This window comes from Mobula hypostoma, chromosome 19 (assembly GCF_963921235.1).
Source record: "Mobula hypostoma chromosome 19, sMobHyp1.1, whole genome shotgun sequence".
In the NCBI taxonomy this organism is placed as follows: Eukaryota; Metazoa; Chordata; class Chondrichthyes; order Myliobatiformes; family Myliobatidae; genus Mobula; species Mobula hypostoma.
Window position 1 is genome coordinate 26999421 of NC_086115.1, and position 19781 is coordinate 27019201.

Genomic DNA, 19781 nt, shown 5'->3' on the forward strand with positions numbered 1-19781 from the left:
TAGAAGCTGACCTGACCATGTATTTGCAACAAAGTGACTGCATCACCCCTAATCTTTGTAGCAAAAATTAGGATCTGATGTCTCTATGTTTGCGCACATGTTTTTGTTTTTGGATATGTAACTACTCACTTCTCCAGAGGCCATTGAATTGAAAATATATCTAAATTACCTCTCAGCTATAATAAGGAGACCTCAAATTTGAAACAAACACAATAAATCATTGCCCTTGCTACAGGAATTTGATTGTATTGCAAGTACTGATTTTGAACAGATTCTTGAAATGTTTAGCTGTTTTCCCACTTAAACAGGCTTCATTAAATTAATGATGAGGTCAGCACTATTGTGCAGCTGCTACTTCATGATTTCAACGATTTGGGTTCAGTCCTGACCTGCAATGCTGTCTCTGCAAAATTACACCTTTTCCCTGTGGCGCGTGGGTTTCTGATGCTCCAGTTTCCTCCAGCACTGCGAAGAGTGTAGATTTGTAGTTGAATTGGCCACTATAAATATTCTGTGTATGAGTGAATGGCAGACAACATAAGATGGTTGGCCTGGACTCTGGGCCAAGGGGCCTCTTTCTGTTCTATCTGACTATAACTCACTGCCGTCATGATTAACTGAGTTCTTGCAAGAATATTTTCCAATCTGAGCCCCTTTTTTCTGGGTTCATATAGCGAGAGGTTCCAGTTAATTGTTCATCAGTTGAGTTTTTCCTTTTCAAATTTACATATTTTGAATTATTGAAACAAAGTTGTACAATTTTACCCACTGGTTTCTTGGATATCTCCAAGATCAAGAGGAATGGATGCATCTTTTTGTAAAATCAGTATTATTGATGCTCAGTTACCTTCAGATAACATTCGTAATAACTTCCACTCTCTGGATATTAAATTTGCTCTGGTTGTTTCTCAACGTTCAAACAGCTGCTTGGCACGTGTATGTTTAGAAGTGAAAAGAGCTTGCATGTAGTCAGTATAAAATGATGCATTCAAGTTAACAGCTCAATTCTAGTGAATGTAATTAATATCATGAATATTAGATTGAACCAATCAGTTTCACTGCATATTTCATATCGTGTATTTCCATATCCCTTTGTGAGCCACTTCAGATTTGTTATCTTGGATTTGATCCTTTCATTCATCCTTTTTGCTATCTTATTTGTCTTCCTATATTGCAGTGTTGTCTTCATTTGTTGTAAGCCCCAATTTGTTATCAAATACAAATTTTAATTCTATTCTCCTCCCCCCCCCCCACTATTTGTAATCTGTTCACCTAGGATGAACAGTGGTAGTCTTGCCATAGAATCATTGTGGGATATTTTCAACTTTAGCTCGGAGAAAGTTCCTTTACCTCTTGCTCTCTATTTCCCATTTTACTGTGATATTTTACCCCATTTGCTGCTTGGCTTCTTCTCTACTCTTTGATATGAATCATTTTGCTCTTTATTAAGTGTAGTCATGGAATTGTTTCCTTTACCATCAATTTCTTCTCAGTTCTGGCAAAACAGGATCATAATAATCCTATTATGATTCCGCAAGTGTTACACTCCTGGATGTAGTTTAATTCATTATTTATGCTTTTTAGACTGCCCAGACCATTTATTGTCAATAACACTTAACTGATGAGGACAAGTACTGGTCTCTGAAATCGTAGTTAATGAAGTAAGCTCACTATTGAAATTAAACCTTGGTAAATTAGATTTCCTAAAAGTCCATTGAAGGTATTTTTAAAAATCTATTTAGCTTTTAAGAATTCTTTTTTGTTATATAGAATTAAGTTAGAATCTGTCAACAAAGCCTTGGCTTCTAAAAAGAGGAAAGCTGCCTGGGACTTTGCTTTGAATTAATAATTGCTGCAATGTGAATTAATTGCTGAAGGTTTTCCTTTGACTTAATTTGTATACCAGAGAAAGCAATTCCCACCATTTCAAGTTTGTTAGCATCTTAATACAAGAAGTTAATATTTATTTCAGGAGGACTTGTTTCCATATCAAGGAATAATTATTTACATTTTAATTTCTCCTTTCCAATATTTTTATTAGTTTCTACATAGAAGTACAAAAAAGTATGTATATAAGGTCAAAAAAGATTTTTTAAAACTACCAATTACATTATATCTATTCATAATAACAATCTCATTACCCCGTATTCATGTAAGTTAATCAATAGTTATATTGAAATATACTAATTTATTACAAAAAAAGTCTACCAAGACCGAAGCTGTTTATTAAGGAAGAAAAAAAGTAAAATACTTTCTCATATAATAAAAATTAATAATAGCCAGCATCTGAATTTAAACAACGAATTGAAGGTTTTGAAAGTTTTGAAAATAATTCAGAAAAGGTCTCCACAATTTCTCCTATGTTAATGGGAGAGGCTAAGTTATGAGTACTTAGGCCTCTAAGGTAAGCTTAGTGATGGTCTCAGGGTTTGTAAAATAAATCTAGCTGATTAACTATGGGTGTGGTTGCCTTTGTTAATACAATATAACAAAGGCAAATTCTTTTGGGAGAAGGATTCTGTTTTACAAAATAAACCTGCTCAATATCCCATGTAAATGCCAGCAAATTTGGGGCTGAGCACAGGCATATTTAAATGTCCAAGAACTAACTTTTGCTGCCAGGCACTATGGCAAAACTGAAACATGTTGGTATTCCTGAGCATTCCCATTGTAGGATCTGTTTGTGGTTCCTTATACTAGGCTTATGATTCATGTTCTTATTTCTTGTGTGGAAATTTTGCAGTTGTGTGTGTGAAAGAAGGGTAGAGATAAAATCAGACTGTCCTTTTAATTGATCATATTATTGAATGACAGTGCTTCAGGTTATTTAAATTTTAATGTTAAAACTTGGTAATTTCTTAAATGTTTATCAATGTGACATGTGGTTGGGCACTTTCTTTAAAATGTAGCTTTGTTTAACCCTCTTGCAGCCTGGTAGCTTGCTCTGTTGTCAATGTTTTGTTCAGGTTCAAGGGCAGGGTTTGATCTGGCTGACTCAAATAGATATGTTGTTTATCAGAGCCTTGCTGATTGAACCTACAAGGTTTAGTTTAGCGAGCTCCTACACCCTTTATCTTGCAAGTATCTTGCAAGTTTTAATGACAAGTTGGTATGAGCAAATGTTGAGCCAGTAGATATTATGGATACAAAATTCACAAAAAAAAAGTACTGTGCATGGGGCAATGTTTTTCTTAGATCTTTGCACATTAAGTTTCTTGGGTTCCCCAGTGTTATCAAACATTAACGTTTGCAAAGGGTAGTACTTTTATAGAGATAAAATTGAAGACCTAAGTCATAAGAAAATATGGGCAATTTTGGCAGTATCTATTTGATCTCTTCCAACAGATAGGCATGGTAATAACAAATACTGTATGTTGCTTTTCCTAAGCAAGTTAAACTATAGAAACAAGTGCCCAAAGCAAAAAACCTGTCCTTCCTCAATAACATCTGCTTGGTCTGACCTTGTTGCAATCCCAAGAAATGTTTCTTTGGGGTGAAGAAGTAGAGGCTGTTCAGGAAAAGCTGATTCAGAAGATCTCGCCTCACAGTGAAATGGCACAAAGAGGAAACCTCAGCTGTACCATACTGTTTATTGGGGAAAGTTCAGATTTTATGCTGGTGAAAAATTCTGACCACTTAGGTGAGTGTATTTTACAATGACTGTGTTTCCAGTAGGTTACTTTAATGGCTGATTGTACTTGGTAATCCACCATCCAAATTCTGGATGAGTTAACAGAGTTCAGTGATCTACTTCAGCCTTGATTTTCACCACAGTGCTCTGGCTTTTGACACTGCATTGTTGACACAGTAGTGCTAGGAAGTTTGTGAATCCTTTAGAATTTTCTCTATTTCTACATAAATATGACCTAAAATGTGATCAGATCTTCACGCAAATCCCAGAGCTAGATAAAGAGAACCCAATTAAATCAATAACACAAAAACATTAATGCTGTTCATTTATCTATTGAGAATAATTATCTAATATTACATGTATTTGTTGGAAAAAATTTTATGAACCTTTGCTTTCAGTAACTGATGTGATCTCTGCTTGTACAGCGATAACTCCACCCAAACATTTCTGGTAACTGTTGATCAGTCCTACACATTGGCTTGGAGGAATTTTAGGCGAACTCCTTGCAAAACTGCTTCAGCTCTGGGCTTCCTTGCATGAACTGCTTGCTTCAAGTCTTTCCACAACATTTCTATAGGATTAAGGTCAGGACTTTGACTCTGCCATTCCAAAACATGAATTTTCTTCTTTTTTAAACCATTCTGTTGAGTTACTCTTTCCTTTCTTATCATTGTCTTGTATTATCTGACTTCTATTAAGCTTCAGGTGGCAGACTGCTACCCTGACATTCTCCTGTAAAATGTCATGATACAATTTTGAATTAATTGTTTTCTCAATGATTGCAAGCTATCCAGGTCATGAGGCAGTAAAACGGACACAAACTATGATGCTCCTCTGCCAAGCTTCGCAGTTGGGATGAGGTTTTGGCGTTGATTGCAGTGCCCTTTTTCTTCCAAACATAGTGGTGTGCATTTCTGCCAACTTTTATCTCTGTTCACAGATTGTTGTCCCAGAAGCATTGTAGAACATCTAGGTAGTCTTTTGCAAACTTGAGACATGCTTATTTTTCAGAGAGCAGTGGTTTCCTCCATGGTGTCCTTCTATGAACACCATTCTTGTTCAGTGCTTTTCTTGTAGTGGACACATGAACAGACTTTAGCAAGTTTTAGAGATTTCTGCAGGTCTTTTGCTGTTAATCTTGTGTTCTTTTTCAACTTCTTCAGCATTGCACATTGTGCTGTTGGTGCCATCTTTGCAGGACATCAACTCCTAGGGAGAGTAGCAACAGTACTGAATTTCTGCCATTTGGAGTCAATTTCTCTTACTGTGGACTGATGAACACAGGTTTTTAGAAGTAGTTTAGTAGCCTTTTCCAACTTCATGGATCTGTACAGTTCTTCTTCTGAGATCATCTGAAAGTTGTTTTGATTGAGGTATGGTGCACATAGAGATCTTTCTTGAGAAGCGCAGGCACTGTAGTAACCTGACTTTGTTTCTTTTTTAAAGGCAGGGCTGCTCTACAACCTACACCTCTAAATAGCTTTTGTAGAAGGCATTGCCCCAGAGGTTCACATCCTTTTTTGAACCTGGACTGTGATTGTTTAAATGGTGTACTCAGTAATGACGAGAAGTACAGTTGTTTGTTACTAGTTTAGGCAGATTGTGCGTGTCTATTATTATGATTTAGATGAAGATCAGACCACATTTTATGTGTAATTAATGCAGAAAACCTAATAACTGCAAAGGGTTCACAAAATTTCTTGCAACTGTAAATGCTGCTTATAACTTGCAACGTTTAACTCACTCTCTTAAAGGAATGAGAGAGAAATTTAAGTTGTTTTTAAACTCCAGTAATTTCAACAAAAATTATGTAACTTAAAAGCTTCCTAAAGGGACAAGGTGCACAAAGATTTAAGCAAAACATTGCCCATGTACAATACAATTTTTGTGAATTTTGTGTCCATAATATCCACTGCTTTGATTTTGCTCAAAGTAGTTTATCATTAACTCGCCTCTCAAATACTCAGTAACCTGAAGAATGAAAATCTGAGTTACAATGTGGTAGGTTTGTTTTTCCAAGCTTGGTGTATTCTGCAGAATATGGATTTTTTTGGTACAGTAAATATTGCTACCAATTAGATCATGCTTCTCATTGTGCTTGACTTGTCACGTTTTGTGAAACTGAATTTAAAACAGTATGTACACCTGCCCATTTACCTGTGAATCTGTTGGGGTCATCTATTGTATCCTTCGCTCCCAATGTGACCTCCTTGACATCGGTGAAACCCAACATAAATTTGGGGACCACCTTGTTGAGCACCTCTGCTCTATTTTCCAAAAGTGGGATATCCCAGTGGCCAACCATTTAAATTCTATCCCCACTCCCGTTCTGACATCTCAGTCCTTGTTCTCCTCTCTTGCAATGACGAGGCCACTGTCAGAGTTTAGGAACAACACCTCATACTCCATCTGGGTAGCCTCCAACCTAATGGTATGAAGATAGATTTCTCCTGGTTTAAAAAATAAAAATCCCCTTTACCTTTCCCACCCACATGGCTTCACTTGTCATTTTCTATCTAGTCGGCCTTAACCTCTTCACCTTCCTTTCCAGTCCAGAACAAGGGCCTCAGTCTGAAACATTGAGTGTTTATTTATTTCCATAGATGCTACCTGACCTGTTGAGTTCATCCAACATTTTGCATGTGTTCCTCTTATTTAAAAAAAACACTTTTGATTCCTCAAAATGAGTTTTGCTATTGCTGTCTTTGTTGTACCTGGAATTGAAATTGTGCTAAGAGATTAAAGAATATTAATTTATAGGTTGGGACCTGTGCAATAATCCAGCACTGTCTCTCTTTGGAACTTGATTTTCATTGAAAAGCTTAAGACAGCAACAATATTTATCTTAACCAGGCAGGCTGATATCTTTACTTGTATATTAGTTTAAAGTTCAAGTCCCATTCCGAAAGTCCTCTCTTTCAGGACTAGCTCCCTTCACTCCAAAAGACCTGTCGCTAGCTCTGTTAATGACAAAGTGCAACTTGACCACATAGATTCAGGATATTCTATCTCACTCGGTGTTTTGGGGCAATGCATTGATCAAATATTTGTAGTAGAATAACAGTGTTTTCAAACTGTACCCGATGGATGATGGTTTTGCAAATTAGTGTTTTATCGTTTAGTGGACTGGTTACAAAGTAAATGGAACTTGTACTGCATGCAAATCAGACTGCTGTAAATACAGCATGTTAAAATTGCCTGGTTTGTGGACAAATTTAAATGAAACGATTTAAAGATTTTATTGCCCTAAATATTTGTACTGCGTGTACTAGTAGTTTGTACATGTGCTTATGCGTTTAACATTGCGACTGTAACAAGAGCTAGAGAATTGATTTAAAACTTATCATAGTGTGCTGTAGTTTCTTTCTGTCCTTCAAATAATTGCAGCAATTATAGTTCACTGAACCAAGGGTATGCTGATCCATCAGTTATTTGGGCCTTTTAGTACACATCCAGTAATAATATTGGGTTTCCCTTAATATGTGCACAATTTATTTTGAATTGCTGCACTCATTTCCGTGAACCTTAAAATGCATTTAGCTAATTGACGTTTATTTTTCAAGTTGATATTCACAGCTCAATGGAGCTTTCTGAAATAAGGAAGGATATTTCGAGTCGTAGTTATACAGCATGGAAGCAGGCTCTTTGGCCCGACTGATATGCTTCCCAAGGTCTCCAGGTTAGCACTTGGTCCATACACTTTCCTCCTATACGTGAACCTATCCAAATTTTTTTAGTGTTATAATTTTGCCCACTTTTATTACTTCCTCTGGCATTTAGTTCTATATATCCACTACCCTCTATGTGGAAGAATTTGCCCCTCAGACGCCATTTAAATCTTCCCCTCTCCCCTTAAACCTTTGCCCTCCAGTTTGAGACTCCCCTACCCTGTCAAAGAGACTGACCTTTTCTGTGCCACTTCATAAAGCACCATTTCGTAAAGCTCTAAGGTAATTTTCTTAGCATCCTCTTCAAGGAAAACAGTTCCGCCGATTTAGCTTCTGCAAATAACCCAAACCCTCCAGTCCCAGCCATATCCTTGTAAATCTTTTCTGCACCCTCTCTAGCTTAATCACATGATGAAGGATGAAGGTCGGAAGTGAACAGAATACTCCAGGCAAAATCTGATCCAGCTGTAAAATAACCCAACTCGTGTAGTCATTGCCCTGTTTGAAGGCAAGTGTACCAAATACACTGTCTTCACCATTTTGCCTGCCTCTAGTTTCAGGGAACTATGCACTTGTAACACTTAGTCTACAACACTCCCCAAGGGCCCTGTCATCCACTGTGTATGTTTTGCCCTGGTTTAACTTCCAAACTACATCACTTGACATTTATGGAATTTAGATCCTTTGCCATTCTTTACCCACTTTCTAAGTTGATCTAGATCCTGTTACAAGTTTAGACAACTTTTTTCACTGCACCACACCAAATTTGGTGTCACACTCTAAACAAATTCTCTTCCAAATTAATATGAGAAAGAACAGGGAACCCTTTAAATTAGAAACGTCTCTTTTCATTTATGTTTGTCCAAAAATCAAGCAATTTTAACATAGTGTTTACAGCAATCTGTCTTACATTGGGAATAAGAATTCCATTTCTTAGTGGGTTTCCATCCCTGCGACACTGCTTCCTTCACTCAGACTCCTTCCACTAAGCCAGTTTTGGTATCCAGTTGGCTAGCTCACTCTGGATCCCACGTGATCTCGCCTTCTAGACCACTCTACCGTGCAGGACTATCAAAAGACTTGCTGAAGTTTGCATTTTTAATATTTTTGAATAAAGCTCAAACCTCATTTTGGCACTGAAATGGGTGGCTGAACTCCATAAAATCTGACTATCTATTCAAGATCGAGTTGTGACCATACTTCATTAGCTGTGCAAAGTTTTGAGTTTGTATAAATTTCCTGAAATACATAATTATTCAAAAGAAAATGAGATATATGGCTTTATTTCAGATTCAACTTTATTGTGACTGACATGTCATGAGATTTGTTGTCCCGTCGCAGGAGTACAGTACAATACATTATATATTAATGCATAAATTACTGTTGGCTGTGGTAGGAAATCTAGAGCAAAAAGAGAGCAAACTAGTGAGGTAATGCTCATGGACTATTCTGAAATCTGTTGGCAGAAAGAATGAAGCTGCTGCTAAAACATAGTGTGACTTAAGGCTGCTGTACCTCCCTGATGTTAGTAATGAGAAGGGGGCATGTCCCTGGGTGATGAGGTTTTTGAGGTACTGCCTTTTGAAGAGCCCTAGATGTTGTTGAGGCTGGTGCCCACGATGGAGCTGGCTGACTCTACATCTTTTTGCAACCTTTTTCAATCCCGTGCATTGGAGCCTCCATACCAGGCAGTGGTGCGACTGGTCTGAATGTTCTTGGTGCATCTGTAGAAGTTTGCCCAAGTCTTTGGTGACAGTCCACATCTCCTCAAACTCCTAATGAAGTATATCCACTGGCATGCTGTCATCATGATTATGTCAATATAGTGGGCCTAAGATGTGTCTGTTTAAAGTACATATTAAAATGGGAATGATTATTACAATATCAATGGATCTAAGATATAGGAAGAGAATTGGACCATTTAGCCCATTGAGTCTGCTCCGCCATTTCATTATGGCAGATCTAATTTTCCTCTCAGCCCCAATCTCCTGCCTTCTCCCCGTATCCCTTCATGCCCTAAACAATCAAGAATCTATCAACCTCTTCCTTAAATGTACATAAAGACTTGGCCTCCCGCAGCTGCCTGTGGCAAAGAAATCCAGATTGCCACCCTCTGGCTAAAGAAATTCCTCCACATCTCTGTTCTAAAAGGACGCCCCTCTGTTCTGAGGCTGTGTCCTCTGGTCTCAGATTCTTCCCACCAATGGAAACATACGCTCCACATCCACTCTTTCAAGGCCTTTCACTATTCGATAGGTTTCTCCTGAGCTGAGGATGATGTGACTTGTACAGTTTAGTTTTAATTTTATGTCCTTGCATTAGATTGAGTAGGCATTATGACAAGGAATAAGGCACAAGCTTTGTGTGCACTCCTCCATCTTCACTGAAGTAAAATAATATTAACAGAACAAACCCAGTTCCACAAGCACAACATGGCCAGTCCAGAAAACTGTGCAATGCAAATAGGGCTACATCTAACATAAGGAATTGAAAATTCTTTTCTAAAAGATAGTGTCAGGAAAATTAGCTCGGTGTCTAATCAAAATACATCAATAGCAGCTCATTACGATTGACTGCAAAATGCTGTTTAACCACAATGCCAAATCTCTCACCTCAAATTGTTATTGTATTTTTTTTATCCTCAGCAAGCAAGGGCTGAACAAGAGGAAGAATTTATCAGTAACACCTTGTTTAAGAAGATTCAGGCTTTACAAAAAGAAAAAGAAACACTGGCTGTAAATTATGAGAAAGAAGAAGAATTTCTAACAAATGAACTCTCCCGCAAGCTGATGCAGGTAGGCTTCTCAAGTGTTTAATTTGTTATGCTTTGCAGCAAATTACCCCCAGAAATCAAGTAATTTTGAAAGAGGGTCGTATGAATAATTATGCACTTCAAAAGGGAGTGATAATCAGAACCCTCAATACTAGATAAACATTTCAAATTTGAATATTACTTTTTCCCTTAAGCTTTGTCATGTCAGTATACATGTGATAACTTGAGCACAATTCATTAGGGTTCTTTTAAATTAAATCCTCCTAGAGTCATGTAATTGCTCATCTTTGTAGAATTACCCGTGCTCTTTGAGAGAATTTTATTGTAAACTTATGTTTAACATCCACATTATTTACTGGAAAAAGCAGATGTTTAAATATTCTTTATTTTCTCTCAGATGAGCTTGGCTTGTCTGAAATTATCCAAGAACATGTTCCGTGCTGCTTTTATTTATTTATGTGTGTGTTTATTTATTTATACTTAGAGAAACAGCATAGTAGCAGGCCCTTCCAGTCCAACAAAATCGTGTTGACCAATTACACGCATGTGACCAGTTAACCTACTAACTCACATATGTTTGGAATGTGGGAAGAAACTGGAGCACCTGGAGGAAACCCACATCAAATCAAAATCAATTCAATTTTCATTGTCATTCAACCTTGCATGGATACAGCCTGGCAACGCACACAAAATGCTGGAGGAGCTCAGCAGGCCAGGCAGCATCTATGGGGGGAAAAAATTACAGTCAACTTTTAGGGTGGAGACCCTTCAGCAGGTACTCCTTTCCAGAGATGCTGCCTGGCTTGCTGAGTTACTCCAACATTTTTTGGGTGTTGCTTGGATTTCATGCATCTGCATATTTTCTTCTTGTTTGTGAATAGATACAGTCGAACGAGATAGTGTTCCCCTGGGGCCAAGGTGCAAAATATACACAGCACATTCAAAATAGTGAGAAAACACATATATAGTACAAGAGCCCGAGCAACATGTCCTGCAAATTGATGGTACAGTTCCCAGTGATCCAGTCTGTCATTCCACATGGCAATGGGGAGATGTTATAAACTCCTTGCAGGCAATGGCGTGAATTGCACCCAGTCCTCTTGGTGCTATAATAGCGTTACGCTAACCATTACACTACTGTGGCACCTTTATTGGAGTTGTGTAATTATTAATTGGACATGTAGATCACATGGAACTGTGTAACAGAAGCTTCCAAATATGTTGAATTAATTTAGTCTTTAGTGCCATAGTTTTTGCTAAATTTCAAAACGTGGCTCTTTCCCTTCCAATGAATATACCACCTGGCTATTGAAATGCATTGAAACCTAATTGTAGCTAAATTTTAGGGAAATGAAAGCAATTGAATGGACAGTTTGACACTTGATCTGCACATGGCAAAGTGAATGTTGGTGGGTTTGCCTTGCATCAACTTGAGCATAATACCAAAAGTGACATTCAGATGGATTGAAGCTTTGTTGCTTTATTTTAGTGAAGTAGCATGTTCACCAGTAAATTATTGAAATTTAATGAATTTGTGATTTGTCTCAGTATTTTGCTCATTAGGGATGCATAGCAGAAATGGCCAAATTAGTTAAATCTCCATCCTTTTTTATTGACATTAAAATTTCAGCCTCCTGGTGTTGCTCTTAAGTGGATAGAACACTGTACACATTAATTTGTGTTTAGACTTGGCTTGCAAACTATTTGTAGTGGCTGTTCAGGTTTGTATAATTGCCTTGATGCATTCCACCATTATTCCCTTTTTGCTTGCTATTGCTTTTCCTCTTCAGTTGCAGCATGAAAAAGCTGAACTGGAACAGACTCTGGAGCAGGAGCAGGAGTTTCAAGTAAATAAACTAATGAAAAAGATAAAGAAATTGGAAAATGATACTCTTTCTAAACAATTTACACTTGAACAGGTATGCATATTTTAAACCAGTAGAAAATATTTCAGTTTAAGCTTGATTCTCCATAATTTTGTTCCTGGATTCTTTCTTTAAAATAAAGAATATGATTTTCATTTATTTTATAATGCAGTAATTGTGCTGAATTTTATCATATTACTCATGTAGATGTTTAGGGAAAGGACTGTGGATCTTAATACACCCACTCTGCCCCAAAAAAGAGACAAATTAAGCCATTTTTCTTTGTATCTGTTCCCCAGGGAATTGGCTGAAAAGCTTTTGGATCTCCAAGCTATCTCCCTTTCAGTCCTCTGGTGTCTCTCTCATTTCCTTCAGAATGGACTAGAGATTGTCAATGCTACTGCAAATGCTCCTCCATTCGGAGTGGCCATGGGCCAGGGATTCCCACAAATACGTATATGGTGATGTTGCACTTTCTGAGGGAGACTTTAAGAACATCTCGCAACTGTTTCCACTGTCCATCTGATAACTTCCTATGATGGAGCTAGGAATAGATTAGAAATGTGAACATGTGAATGATGGGGCATGCCCTTTAGATCTGATAATGTAATGGGTGCATTAATGCTGAGATGTTGGCCTGAGGGAAGACTATTTTGGTTTGCTTATCCTGTTTGTAGATGTGAAAGATTTTGAAAGGGCAGCATTGGTAATGTTTTTACAGTGCACTGTAGTACCTTTTTAGATAGTTAATGATTTAGTTCTGTATGGAAGAACAAGGGTTACTGCTGCCCGGCATACTATGTGCTTTTCACTTGATTTGAGGTGTTGATCTTCAAACAATTTCTGTTTCATTAGATGGCCAAAGGCTGTACTTACACATTGAAGTTAATAGCAAATTTCATCAATAGCTTTGCCCAGAGGTAAATTTAGTGAAAGTAATCCATATTTTTTCAGATTTTTATCATACAGTTTTCTGTCAGTCGTACTTTACAACCGAGACAGGATAGTAGAGGATTTTAAAGTACAAGGCATGTTCTCTTATATCCTTTGGAGAATAACTTGGCTGTGGTTTGTAGTTCTGCCTGCAAATATGGCTATGTACAGAAGCCATCTGCGTACCAAAGTCAGGGTGACTTTATTTCTGGATTGAAGGTGGCATCAGTTGAACAGTTTCTCACTTATCCGGTAGATTAACTCTACTCTAGCAGGAAGCTTATTATAGCTGAGGTGCAGCATTGCAAGAAAACAACTTGAGAGGAATGTTGAGGTGATCTAATTGTGCTTGATTCCAATCTGCATTGAAATTGGATTTGTTTGGGATTTGGTTCTGATTACATTTCAAAATCAACATGTCTGAAGTTAATTGGGCAGTAATTTATGTGCAGACAAATTCAGAATTCAATTGTCCAGTCTCACTGATGGAGTGAAAGGCTATGGAGAGTTCTTGAGAGTAATCCCTGCTTTTTGTGTAATTGAAGAGATGGTGAAGATCGTGGCCATTATCAGGGTTCCCAAGCAATACTTCAGGGGAGTGTCATGTGACTTTTTCCTTTAAAACATTCACTTCTGTTCTCGTCTCACAGCAGACGGGCTGGTGAGCATTTGGCCCATCAAGCCAGCCTGTAGTTTGTCACTCAGACAATAAAGTCATCTACCATGCGTCAGTGCCTGGACACAGCCTTATCTTGCATCCTGGTGAGGCAGAGTTTTGGTAATTACAAGACTTTGCTCTATCCCCTTTTTCAGGAAGAGTTAGCTTTCCGTACTCTTTCTTGCCAGAGAATTGTTTTATAAACCTGGCTTTGAGGTCATTTGGGCAGATCAATTTGTCTCCCTCTGGGATGTGGGCCAACATATTTTTCCCCAAGGTTGCAGTGGAAGGTGTGCTTGGCCACATTCATTGCTTCCAGCTTTAGGTAATTTAGGCTGATGCTTGTGTGCAGAATGACTGAGAACTGGAATGGAGATAGCTTCAGATGTCATGATTATGGTAAGCTTGATTGGAAATGGTAAGGGCTGCCAATAAACACCAATTATGGTGTTGAAAATCCATATACTTGTAGGTGTTACATTGGATGCACAACTGAAATGGTAGTGTGGTGGAGGAGGAAACATCGACTTCTTATCACTTTGTTTTTCTGTCTGCTTTTAAATTTCTATCTTGAGGGGAAGCCTTTGTGTGAAATTCTACCCCCCCCCCCACCCCGCCAAAGAAATAGAATCATAATTGTGAAGCACAAAATGCTGGAGGAACTTAGCAGGTCAGACAGTGTTTATGCAAGAGAATAAGCAGCTGAGGCCCTTCATCAAAACTGGAAAGGAAAGGGAAAGAAGCCAGAATAAGATTGGATGAAGAGCTGGTAATGATAGGTAAAATCAGGTGAGAGGGGAGTTGAGTAGGTGGGGAGAGTGAAGTGAGAAGCTAAGAGATGATGTGGAAAAGGTAAAGGCTTGAAGAAGGAATCTGATAGAGGAGAGTAGATTGTACTTGTAAATCCTGTGTGTCTCCATTCCTATAGAGTGATGAAGTCTAAAAAGCGACGAGTATGAGTAATGTTCACTGCCTTTGCAATCAAATGGCAGAAGGTGCTTGCTTATTCAGCTAATAGATTTGCTGTTCATTTAGCAAAATAAGCACTTCACCTCCTTTGCAGCTGCGTCGTGAGAAAATTGACCTTGAAAATACCTTGGAACAAGAACAAGAAGCATTAGTAAATAGGCTGTGGAAACGCATGGATAAACTGGAAGCTGAGAAACGGTAAGTTCATGACTCTCTGCTTTGCTCTAATATTTCGTCAAAAATCATAGGCAAAAACACAGGTTAGGTGTAGGATTCTTTAGATTGGAACAGAGGGAATTACTATAGTGAATTTGCTTAATCTGTCAAAATAACTAATCTCTTTGAAGAACGGAAGGGAAGTCGTTTCTGTACCTTCCATATAAAAAGAAAACCATTGCTCCTTGTAGATGTACTCAGTGGTTGGGAGGACTTTACCTGTGATGACTAGGCTGTATCTTGTACATTTTAGTCTTCTGTTCAAGGACATTGGTGTTTCTATCCCAGGCTGTGAGGCACCAGTATTCTGACTCATTGCATCACAGCCTGGTATGGGAATGCCAGTGGCCTTAATGGATGAAAGAAAAATGGAGGGCTATGTGGAAGGGAAGGGTTAGATTGATCTTGGAGCAGGTTAAAGGACCTATAGCATAGTGGGCTGAAGGACCTGTACAGTGCTGTACTTACTCAATATTCTGTGACTTGATTTAGCTTGATTTTCTGCATCTTTGTTCAATAAAGATTATTTTATGCATCTTGTTTTAGTTGAAATATACTTATTTGTGGCTAACTTAAGTCTTTATGATCTAGAATTCTGCAGGAAAAATTAGACCAGCCTGTGTCAGCCCCACCTTCACCAAGGGATATTTCCATGGAAATAGACTCGCCAGAAAACATGATGCGGCATATCAGATTTTTGAAGAATGAGGTGGAGAGGCTAAAAAAGCAACTCCGAGCAGCCCAATTACAGCGTAAGTTCCCTATGTCAGAGGTGTAAATTACTTTTAACCCCCTCATTTTCTGTGCAGTTAATTGAGTTAGAATCAGTTTGGTCATCGAATGTTTCTTTTTGATCATCTCTTGCTGCTTTAGAAATAATGTATGTGTTTTTCAGTATGGAAGGTGTATGGGATTAGGTATTGTCCTTGCCCTAACTTATGAAGAGCAATATCTAATCTTGTGTATATTCTACATCTATGGATTATAGTTTCTGAATGAGTGCCCAAGGTGGCTTGAACCCTTTTGGATCAAACTTAACCTAAGTGTAACATCAGGATACTGCAAGTTACTTTGTCACTTGATTCATTAAAAACACATCAGCATGTATGAGATTTCTACCACTACAGAAGGACCAATGATTTTGTGGTATGGAAAGTATTTTTCAGAATTCATGATCTAGCTACAACCCACCACCACCATCTGCCTTCTAGGCTGAAATATTCATTAACAGTAGCGGATCAAGCAGTACTCTGCTTACCAGTAATTGTCAACCAGAGTAATAACCGCTTATCCCAACTCTGCCTTCTATTGGTTAACCAATCCTTTATCCATGTTATTAATCTGCAGCTACGGCTGGTGCCATGGTAGTATAGCAGTTAGTGTGATGCTCTTACAACTTGGGGCATTGGGGTTCAATCCTAGCGCTCTCCGTAAGGAATATCTGTACGTCCTTCCCGTGGAATGTGTGGGTTTTCTCCGGGTCCTCAGTTTCCTCCCACAGTCCAAAGACATGCCGGCTAGGTTAATTGGTCATTGTAAATTGTCCCGTGATTAGATTAGGATTAAATCGGGGTCGTCAAAGGTTGCTGGGTGGTGTGGCTCAAAGGTCTTGAAGGCTATATTCTGCATAAACCTTATTGATAAGGCTTATGTCTTCTGGAAATCCAAATTTCCTGCATCCACTTGTTCCCCTCTATCTACTGGGCTTGGTCCATCCTCAGAGAGCTCCTGTAAGTTTGTCAAACAGGATCTGTGTTATCGTTGCTTTGCTATTGCTTTCTCAGTATCTTTACAAGATGGGTGAACCCAGCCATTATCAAAACTCTTCAGAGATTTTCTGTCTGGAGTCAGTGGTCAAATCACCAGGACTTGTGATAAGCACTATATGCTCATACACCCATCCACCACCCGCACCCATGGTTTCATGTGACCCTGATCAGGGGGGCTAAGCAGGTGCTATACCTTGTCCAGGATTGACCTGCAGGCTAGCGGAGGGAAGAAGTGCCTTCCACCTCCTTTGGTAGAGATGTATCTCCATCCTGCCACCCAATGCATACTAGTAAAACAGCATCTCATAATGTCTGAGTAGTCAACAACCCAATGGAATAATCATTGAACTTTCCAATTTTAGCGTAGCCTATGTAACTCATCAAGGACCATGATGGAATTATCCTTAACAACAGCTTGTAGCCCTTAACTGCCAAAGTCAATGGATGAATCTATAAATTCTACCATTTTCAATATGATTCCAGCACATCACACAAACCAATCTTCCATCTTTGGACTCATTTTACACCGCACGCTGTCGGAGCAGTGCTGCCAGGATAATCAAGGACATGACCCAGCCAGCCAACACACTCTTCGTCCCTCTTCCCTCCGGGAGAAGGCTCAGGAGCTTGAAGACTCGTACGGCCAGATTTGGGAACCGCTCCTTTCCAACTGCGACAAGACTGCTGAACGGATCCTGACCCGGATCTGGACCGTACCCTCCAAATATCCGGACCTGCCTCTAGCTTTTTTTGCACTCTTACCTTCCCTTTTCAATTTTCTGTTTATGATTTATGATTTAAATTTTTAATATTTACTATTGATTTGTACTCCAGGGAGCACGAAGAGCAGAATCAAATATCGCTGTGATGATTGTACGCTCCAGTATCAATTGCTTGGCGACTATAAAGTATATGAAGTATTCACCACAAGCCACACCACCCCCTCCCTTTTTACATAAGAAATAGGAGCAGGAGTAGGCCATCTGGCCTACTGAGCCTGTTCCACCATTTTCTCTTTCCATGAATGCTGGCTGACAAACTGAGTATTTCTTTTATTAACTTGCAGGTTTTCTGCTGCTGCAGTGTTTTGTATCACAATTTTAGCAGCTTTTTATTTTGTTCTGCCACCTTCTATTTCCATCTCTTTCAAACAGATCACTTACATTTAAGAACTCATCAGGATCCTGACCCAGCCAGCATTGCTACCAAAGTAATTCTGTTTGATTTTCCCTTCCTCTTCACTCTACGAAAATATCCCCTTTACAAAATTTAAGTGTTTGATTGCTATCATCTTCTGACAAAAGCTCTTGATTGAAACAGTAAATCTGTTTTTCTTCTATGGATGTTCCATGAAAGCTGAATATTTCCAGCATTTTCTTATTTCTTTTAGTCTTGACTCAGTTCTGCTTCAATTAACTTCTGAATCCTTATCAACCTTATTGATTATCATTGGGTATGTCTCACAGTTTACTTTGCCAGCATCTTTGCCAAAGTTCTGAAGGCTTCAACTAGTTTGTAAAATGGTTGCTTTTGACCTCAAATATTCTTTTGCATTTAGATCTTCACTTAATTTTGTCACTGCACATGTTGATGCTTTCATCTTTCATTCCCAAAACTAGTAAATTTTGATTTCCATCTGCACATTTTGTTTCTAAATTTTCAAGGCTCCCGTTAATATTTTACTCATTTCAAAAATTAACAGATACAGAGAAAATGGCACAGTATTTAGAAGAGGAACGTCACATGAGGGAAGAGAATCTGAGGCTCCAACGTAAACTACAAAGGGAAATGGAAAGGAGAGAAGCACTCTGCAGACAGCTGTCTGAAAGCGAGTCCAGCTTGGAAATGGACGATGAAAGGTTTGTGAACTGGAAGTTATCTCTAAGTGTTTATTTATTTCACTTGAGTAAACGCAGAGAAGACAGTCACTTAATTGGTTTAAGTCTTGATTTTTTGGAGACAGTAGCGGGGTGGGAAGGAAAATCATAATGTTTTCATTCTGTGCAATTGTGGATTAATATTTGAATGAAAAGGAGTTGTGACTTTTTAATGGAATGTAAACCTAGAAAGTGAAGTTGCTAAATATACAGCTGGCTATATAAATTTTGTTGTCTCTTGTGCTTAATTATATGCATTTATTTTTGTATCTGGTCTTCCATTTAGGAGCTTCGGCTGCTGAAAATAATCCACTTCTGTCTGTTCTGTGATCCGATGAATAATACTTAGCTTAGAGCTTCCTTTTTGATATATTTTGAAATAATTAATTTGTCTGTTGCTTTTTTTTTTACAAATAATGTTTGTGAAGCCATTTATTATAATAAAAGAAGATAATACCAAGCGATCAGTGGATTGAGCCTCTTGTTCCACTGATCTTTTCCTTGGCTGCCAAAAAGAGGAAATAATGCATCCGGACTGAAACAATCATCTAAATTGTGTCTTTATACTTAAAAATTCCTTTGCAAAATTCCCAAACTACAACTTTTTACATAAAAGATACTTGAATGTTCACTTTCCTTCAGCTACTTAATGTTATTATCATCCCTCAGTTGAGAAATAGTAAATAATCCTCTGCTGTTCCATGCTTCAGTTTTGCTTGATCAGAATCTTGAGAGTCTCCATTGATGAGCTCAGTAGGTGTATTTTTGCTGTTAGGGCAGTACTTCAAATAGACTACTTTAGACTATAAGACGTAGGGGCAGAACTGGGCTATTTGGTCCATTGAGTCTGCTCCACCTCTTCATTATGGCCGATTCATGTCCTCCTCAACCCCATTCTCCTGCTTCTACTCATAACCTTTCGAGTCCTGACTGATCGAGAACCTATCAACTTCTGCCTTAAGTGCACCCAGTGACTTGGCCTCCAGAGCCACCTGTGGCAACAAGTTCCATAGATTCGCCCTCTGGCTGAAAAAATTCCTTCTCATCTGTTCCAAGTGGACGTCCTTCTATTTTGAGGATGTGCCCTCTGGTCCTGCACTCCCCCACTGAAGGAAACATCCTCTTCACAGCCACTGTTCAAGGCCTTGCAACATTTGATAGGTTTCAATGAGATTCCACCCCCCCCCCCAAATTCTTCTAAATTCCAGCAAATACAGGCCAAGAACCTTCAATCGCTGTTCATATGATCTTATCATTCCAGTGAACATCCTCTCACCCAATTTTAATGTCAGCGAATTCTTTAATGAGCCCAAAACTGCTCACGATACTCCAAGAGGGGCCTCACCTGTGCCTTATACAGCGTCAGCATTACATCCTTGCTTTTATGTTCTAGCCCTCTTGAAAGGAATGCTAACCTTGCAT

At 38.6% G+C, this 19781-nt stretch overlaps 1 protein-coding gene across 1 annotated transcript in view; it reads left to right on the forward strand.

The window, feature by feature from the left end:
* Nucleotides 1-19781, forward strand: part of ccdc6b (coiled-coil domain containing 6b) — a 75509-nt gene that overhangs the window by 35939 nt on the left and 19789 nt on the right. Inside the window, exons 2-6 of the mRNA XM_063071577.1 lie at nucleotides 9945-10094; nucleotides 11863-11991; nucleotides 14592-14695; nucleotides 15305-15465; nucleotides 18185-18341. Of these exons, the coding sequence (XP_062927647.1) occupies nucleotides 9945-10094; nucleotides 11863-11991; nucleotides 14592-14695; nucleotides 15305-15465; nucleotides 18185-18341 (701 nt within the window). The remainder of the gene's footprint in view (nucleotides 1-9944; nucleotides 10095-11862; nucleotides 11992-14591; nucleotides 14696-15304; nucleotides 15466-18184; nucleotides 18342-19781) is intronic.